Consider the following 7,822-nt stretch of genomic DNA (forward strand, 5'->3'; position numbering starts at 1 on the left):
TCTGTTATGTATGTGTGAAAACTATGCTCGCTTTCTAAGGGCGCATAAATAATTCAGTGTCGTTACAATGAGGATTCCCCTCTTATTACACTACAAAGTCTCTAGCTTCCTTGAACTTCTTTATAACCCATTTAGCTTGATGACTTTATTTCCACCACTCCCTCCTCCTGTGCCTCAAAGCTGAGCTTGGGGTGAGGGTGGGGGGCAGAAGCCTACTGCCTCTGAACCCCACTATTTGCTTTTCCCTCCCCGCCCTCCCAGTGAACCCCAATTATAACGGAGGGGAGCCCAAGCGCTCGAGGACAGCCTACACCCGGCAGCAAGTCCTGGAATTAGAGAAAGAGTTTCATTACAACCGCTACCTGACCCGGAGGAGAAGGATCGAGATCGCCCACTCGCTGTGCCTCTCTGAGAGGCAGATTAAAATCTGGTTCCAAAACCGTCGCATGAAATGGAAGAAGGACCACCGACTCCCCAACACCAAAGTCAGGTCAGCGCCCCCGGCCGGCGCTGGGCCCAGCACCCTCTCGGCATCCACCCCGGGCACTTCTGAAGACCACTCCCAGAGCGCCACGCCGCCGGAGCAGCAACGGGCAGAGGACATTACCAGGTTATAAAACATAACTCACGCCCCTGCCCCCACCCCACGCCCCATCCTCCCCCCCCCCGCACACAAATTGACTCTTATTTATAGAATTTAATATATATATATATTTTTTGGTTCTTTTCTCTCTTCCTCCCGCTTCCTCCCTCCTCAATTCCAAATAGACAAAACAGATAAACAAGCCCCCTTCCTTCTCTCCCTTCCACTGTTAAGGACCCTTTTAAGCATGTGATGTTGTCTTAGCATGGTACCTGTTGGGTTTTTTTTTTTTAAAGGCCATTGGGGGGGTAATTTATTTTTTAAGAAAAATGCTGGAAAAAATATATATTGCAAGGTTGGATGGTCTGGTTTGGGTAAATTTCAGGGGAGATGAGAAAAGAAAAAAGGAAAGGGAGATTTTAAAGCTAATTCTCATCATTCTCTTCCTCCTCCCCCCTCTTTCCTTCACTTTTGCATTGAAAATGCACCAGGGGAGGTTAGTGAGGGGGAAGTCGTTTTAAGGAGAACAAAGCTATGAAGTTCTTTTGTATTATTGTGGGGGGGTGGGAGGAGGGGGGAGGATAGCAGACAAAGCTAAATGCATCTGGAGAGCTTCGCAGAGCTGTTCAGTTTGAGAAGCCAAAAGAAAATCCAAATGAACTTTAAGTTCAGAGAGGCAGTCTATAGGTAGAATCTCCCCTCACTCCCATCATGGTTATTGTGTTTTTGGACTGAATTTACTTGATTATTGTAAAACTTGCAATAAAGAATTTTAGTGTCGGTGTGAAATGCCCCGTGATCAATAATAAACCAGTGGATGTGAATTAGTTTTACTTCAATGTCTGATGGTTTCTTTTCATCCTCCTCCTCCTGGCCTGGTAACGTCCTCCCTTCTCTATAGTTGCCTAAGTTTACTCTAAGCAAACACACAAACCTTAAAACTCTCAACTCCCAATTTTCCAATGGCCTTAGAAGAGCCCACAGGGGGGTTGGGATAAGAAACATGGAAGATTGTGGCTGATTTACCCTGTCCTCTTCCTTTTGAGTCTACAGAAAAGCCAGAGCTGGGGGTACTTAGGATGAAGTGGGAGAGTCACTTTTCTATAGTTAGACACAGTCCCTTCTTTTTGTTTGTTCTTTGCTCCTCTTTTTTTCTGTCAAATAAGTCTGCCTAATCTGCAGCAGACTAGAAGGCAAGTTTAGGAAGTAGGATGAAGAAAACTTTGGAACGAGTGATTGAGGACTATATTCCCTGGAAATCTAGTTTCCTTAGAAAACTACAGGTTTTGAGCTGATGATCTCCGAAGCAGCAAAGTGACCTGTCAGGATTGGTTTCTCTGTTTAGTCCTGGGAAAAAGGGTGAAGTGAAGCCAGGACAGAAAAAAGGACTTTTTTGTTTCTCTTAAATTTTATCATGGGACAGTCAGCCAGTAGTAGATGTTGCGATAAGACTCAGAAAGAGGCCAAGACCAACCCTCTCCCCACAAGCTCCCCGGTCCTTGCAAGAGATGGGATAGGGGATGAGGGTGAGCAAGGCTCTCTGCCTACTACATGTGTGTACGCTTATATGTGTATTTCCTTGTGACTAAGAAGAAGAAAGGGAGAAAGTCTAAGTGAAGAATTAATTCAAGCCAAAGGCTCCAAAATAAATCTGGTCCTGGAGATCAGGCCCTAAGCTAGGCCTGCTCAGTTTTTTGCTTGTTTGTTAGAAGATGGTGAGAGAAGGGCAGTTGGTGAATCTCTTCTTGGGCAGTTTATCTAAATTTCAGAATGGAGGATAATCAGAAGTAGGAGAGGGAGAAGCAATCTGGGATGGGTAGCGTTCCCTGTTGCCTCTAGCCCACATTCTGGAGGGAAGGGCAATAGTGGGACCAAGTTGGGAAAATCTGGTTGGTGTCTTTTAAATTCATTTCTTCTTCAACTACTTGCTGACTGGTTCTTGATGTGTGTGTGTGTGTGTGTGTGTGTGCGCGCGCAAACATGTTTGTGTGTTTGGGAGAATCACTTAGTCCTTAGGTCTACTTCCTCCTCCCTCAATGATACCCTAGAGACAGCAAAACATGCTGCCTATAGTGTTGAGAAAGCAGGGCCAACAATTATCTGGAGTTATTTTATGTAATCAAGTGAATTAGGGGCCTGATCTGACTGGAGCCCCTATCATCTTGAGGCAGTTGCCTTTGGGCAGGATGGGGGGGGGTGCCTATCAGTTCTTGGGAAAAGAGAAGGAAAGTCTGAAAGCTGGGCCAGGGTGTTTTTGTAAGCCATAAGAAGCTGAGATGGCAAGGAAGTTGAGGGTGACTTGAGATCCACAGTTCTTTCCTAAGTTTGCTTATTTGAGGAGATAAAACTAGGAGGGAAGTCACTATATTTATTTTCTTCTTTAACTTACTAAATGATACTACTTAACTCAGGAAAATCCGTTTTTCAAAGATTGGTACATTTATTTCTCCTTCACTAGCTTCTGTTTTTCTTTCTACACACACACCCACACACACCCACACACACACACACACACACACACACATTGTCTCTGTGATTTCTTGGTCTACAAAAGGGAAACTTTAGAAATCCATAATTTTTGACAAATGAAAATCCTTTAACTTGAATTTTTGAAGATTTTGGCCTCTGGCCTTCTCTCTAGTGGGTTCAGTTTTCTCCACTTTCCCCAAAGCTTTCCTCTGCCTTGGACCTGACCACCCAGAATGGGCTCAGCTCCTAGGCAGAGATGTGCTGCGAAGGACCCCAGCTCCAGCAGTTTGGGTCCCCATTGCTCCATCCGATGCTGCTTCAGCCTCACTGGGAAGGCTTTTTATTGAAGTTGAGTTGAGCAGTGGAGAAAGGCTGAGGGGGAGGATGCAGCCCAGGTTCACGGGGAGGACACAGCATTTTCTCTCCCATTGCCTTTATATTCAGCAGCGCCTCTGACCTCTCCCCCACCCCCATCTTAGACCCTCCTGGGCCAGGCTTGCATGGGCCCTGGTCTCCAGATAGGACGCCACTGCTTTTGTAGAACTGGGGATTTCTTGCCCAGAGTCCTGAGAGAGGAAAGGCACGTGAATGCCTGTGAGTGCAGCTTTATATCTCTCTTTTCAATGGCTAAATTTAAAAGCAGAAGGGGTGAACGGCCAACACCAGTCTTCCAAGTCCTTCTCTCCAAGCATCGGAGGCCCCACAGATCCAAAATCCCCTTGGCATGTAAGTAGTTAGCACTTACTTGCTCTGGAATGAGGAGCACAAAAGTTGAAACTATCTCTGCCCCTGGATTTTTGTCTCAACTCCTGGTGTTAGGAAAGTCAGGAGGTCTCATTGTGGATGGAAAGGATCTGCTTGGGGAAAATGGAGTTTCTGTGATGAGTACCTGGGGAGGAAAAAACTTGGCTGAAGAAGGAAAAAGAGAGTCCTGAGAAAAAAACAGATGAGGGGGGGAAAGACTGGAGTGCTTCGTTTCTCTGAGCGTCTCTTACTGCTGTTTGTATGAAGTTTCCTACAAAGTTTTCTTCTGTAGTCATGTGTCCTCTTTCTTCCTATGTGGATTTACTTGACAGATTGAACTCCAGGGATGTCTTCTGTGTTAGAGGGTGTGTGTGTGTGTGTGTGTGTGTGTGTGTGTGTGTGTGTATTTGGGAGAAGATTGTATAGTAAATCTTGAGGCTAAGGTACTCTCTGCTAGGCATGGTTTCTCCTAGGGTGTGGGAAGGCTGAGTCTGAAAGAGCCCCCGACATTGAGGGTACCATGTGCTGAGGCAGTTCCATCTTTCACTCCGCGTTTTGCTAGGTCCTGAAGGAGCTTAGTGTTACACTGGAAGAGCAGCTTCTCTGGGCTTCCCGCAGCTTCTCTGGGCTTCCTGCAGCTTCTATAGGCACCTCACCTTTGGGGAACTAATTCTGATTCCAATGCTCACCTTCCAAGAGACTTCTAGGTTTGGAAAAGAGATGAAGGATTCCCCAACTCTAGCGGCCACCAGAGCAGAGGGAATATTTATTACCTCTCTGGATGTCATTACCTAAGAATACAATTTTATGAACTTCCTAATCTGTTAGCTTGATTTATCTAGATGGGCAGAAGCCCAAAATAAACATATGGGGGAATTTGATGGGGAAAAAAAGTCCGCCTTTGACCAGTCTTTCTGATAGAACTGACCACTGCTCTCGGCCTGTTTTTTTTTTTTTTTTTTCACCCATATCACTAGTCCCATTTTAATTTTTCTCCTGTAGTGCGTGGCTGCTCCAGTATACAAGTTTTAGATGCCTCCTGAGAATTAAAAATGGTGGGATGTTCTTTTAAGCCAGAGATCTGCAGAGATCCCTTAGATCCCTTAAAACCTTCATCAAAGTCAGCTGAATTCAGTCTCCTCTTGGATTTGGGGAACTGGGAGAAACTGAAGCCTCCAGCAGACAGATGAGGATGTTTGCTCATCTGACCACCAAGACCACAAGCCCCATCTCAGACCTGGCTCTCCAGCCACTCCTTGGGTTTTTTTCTTCTGTCTGGTGTCAGCTCTATAGCGTCTTGCAACACAGGGCCAGCTGATCCAGCAGAACACACACAGTGGCAAACAGGGAGAAAGGCCTCTGCACCTCCAATTCCTGCTTCCCCTTCCTGCTAAGCCCAGGAATGAATCAGGAGAAAGGGAAGACAAGGCTGGGTAGGAAAAGTCTCAGAGTGTGTTTGAGGGTGCACAGGTTTATAAAGCCTAATAAAGGGAAAGGGATTGTTTCCCATGTCTAGTCTCCATCAACCACTGCCAGGTTCTCTAATATGGAGTCTTTTGGGGTCTGCTCAGCCTGCCTGCAGGATATGGGTCAAGCCAAAGGAACTGTCATCTCTACTCATTGCTCATTTTTTTGCTCTCTCTATTCCTGGCATCAGAGACTAGAAGAAAGTATATTTGAATTTCCAGGGGGCAGGAATCTTGAAAGGGAGCACAGAGGAGGACGAACTGCCAACAGCCAAGCTATGCCCCAGGTTCTGGCTCCCTCCCAGCCTCTGGCTTCCTGGGAAGCTGAGGTACAAAAGAACGGACAAATTCGGCAGTTTTCATCTGTCTGGTGTGTGGGAGTCGGGGTGGGGGTGTCTCTGCTCCTTGTCTTACAGAGCAGAGGTCTCCATGATGGCAAAATTGGGCCAGCCGGGGCAAAGGCGAGGTTGGGGAGGCAGTGGCCCTGCTCCTCGGGGTTCCGTGCCTTTTACGCCCTGGGCTCTGTGTAGCCTTTGCCTGGGTCACGACCCAGGGCTAGGAAGGCAGACAATAGGGCGCTGGGCGGGGGGATGAGGGCTTCGTAACCGGCTGAGCGATTCACCGAGCGGTGAACTCTGCTCTGCCTGGGGTCTCGATCTTAGATCCCAGCCTTCCTTTTCTTTCCCTAGTTCATCTTCTAAATTTTTTTGTTTATTGTAAATTGAAAGTACTCTCAATTGCATCTCAACCAATACTCCCGCTGCTACCAGCAAATCAGATTTCATTTTCCTTAGAACTGAAAGGACAGTTTTCTTCCAGTTAGAATAGGAAGTGGGATCCTCTCAAGACCTTCGTGGGGAACAAGGCAGATGTTTTCAGTAGAAGCGTCCCACGGAGGGGCCGCCTGCATCCAGGACTTCCCTGGAAGGTCCCAGCGGGTGGAATCCCCAGGTAGAAAAGATCTCAGGCCAAGAAGGTGTGCGTCTTGCCCCAGTCACAGGTAGAATTACCTTCTTCTGTCTCCTAGATTTATCCCCCCTGCCCCCTACCCACCCCGTGGTTGGCAGAATAGGATTAGGGCTTTTACGGGAAAAAAAAAAAAAAAAAAAAAAAAAACTTCAAATCCAGGAGTAGGGACGGAGGAGCTGAGCCCTTGCAGGACTGGGAGGTGACTCACTTGAGAGTCCCCTAAACTCGTTTCCTCTCGCTGCAGTGCAAGATAATAGTCTGACTCTTCCTCGGGACCCTGCCTTTCTGGGTAGCACTGTTTCTATAACTTTGTGTGTGTGGAAACTTTCCATTAACTAAAACAGCATTTGGGTACTATGGTTTCAGAAGGAGTAGGGCTTCAGTTCTAGCTGGAAAAACAGAAAGACAGCTAGCTAGTTTGGGGAGAGGAGAAAATGGGTGTAGTATTGAAAACGCCCCATGTACCCTTGCTTTGCCGTGAGCTCACATCCCCCAGGGGCCAGCTCATCCCTATCCACCTGGCCTGGCTCAGGGGACATGATAGGGGACTTGAATCTCCTAGCTGGAAACCTCACCTCCCCGGCTCAATCTCTCTGATGAAAAGGTGGCTATCTCTAGCTGTCTGTCTGTCTGTCTGTCTGTCTGTCTGTCTGTCTGTCTGTCTGTCTGTCTCTGGGTTTGTGTCTAGCATTTCTGGTGCCTCCTGTGCTCTCTGTTTCCCTACTTCCCCACTCCTCATTTCTTCCTGCAATAATCTTCTGGGACATCCCTAGCGAGTGCCCCACCTAAGACTCCTCTCTAACTATAAAAGCAGAGGAAGAAGAGCCAAAAGGTGAGGGTGGCAATTTTGGAGAGCAGTTGAGGTTCAAAGATTCTTGGCTGGGCCCCCTGGCCTAGCCACCTCAGGGCTGATCTGACCACTCTGGAGTGGCCCCTGGGCCAGCAGCAAAGAGAACAAGGCTTTATAGCCAGGGCAGATGTTGGTTCAGCCATCTCACCAGATTCTCCTTTATCTCCCATCCACCGCAGAGGCTCCAATCTCCACTACACCTTTGTTCTCTTTCCTTTTCCACCTCCCCCTCTGCTTCCTCTGTTTGATCTTCCCCCTCCCCAAATTGTTTCTTTAGATCTGGAAGCATCTGTTCCTGTCTACCCCTCCCCCCAGCCTCCTTTCCTGCTTTTTCTTCCTCTCTTCACCTTAAACAGTCAGAAAAAAAAAAAAAAAAAAAAGGCCCCCAAAATGGAAAGCCTCTTGCTTCTGGCCTGTTCTAATACACCAGTGTCTGGATATCTTTGATGCCAAACCTTGAGACCCTCTCTCAACCACACAGTCTTTTTTATTCCATTCTCCCAGCTGGAGAGGGTCCTGGAATTGCACAATTTGCATCTTGGCCCCCAGGGCCCAGTCTCCTCTACTGGGATAATATATTTATTAAATTCAGCTTTAAAAAAAAAGAATCTAAGGTTGAGGGGGTAGGTGCTAAATTATTTAGATAACTGTCCCATTTCTCTGCAGGGATCTTTTTCCCATAGAATTAAGGCATACTTTTACATTCTGACCACAGAGAAGAGATGCCTCACTTTTTTTTTT

The 7,822-nt window shown here is 47.0% G+C and overlaps 1 protein-coding gene across 4 annotated transcripts in view; it reads left to right on the forward strand.

Moving 5' to 3' along the window:
• Hoxc4 (homeobox C4) overlaps positions 1–1,416 on the forward strand; it is a 63,992-nt gene extending 62,576 nt beyond the window's left edge. For 3 of the 4 annotated variants that reach the window (XM_004637917.2, XM_023722826.1, XM_023722827.1), the window contains one exon: positions 262–1,416. In XM_004637917.2, the coding sequence (XP_004637974.1) occupies positions 262–617 (356 nt within the window). In that variant the 3' untranslated portion in view covers positions 618–1,416. The remainder of the gene's footprint in view (positions 1–261) is intronic. The other variant, XM_023722828.1, reaches the window with a different exon arrangement.
• The last annotated feature ends 6,406 nt before the right edge of the window (positions 1,417–7,822 follow it).

Source organism: Octodon degus, unplaced genomic scaffold (assembly GCF_000260255.1).
Source record: "Octodon degus isolate 3935 unplaced genomic scaffold, OctDeg1.0 scaffold00093, whole genome shotgun sequence".
In the NCBI taxonomy this organism is placed as follows: domain Eukaryota; kingdom Metazoa; phylum Chordata; class Mammalia; order Rodentia; family Octodontidae; genus Octodon; species Octodon degus.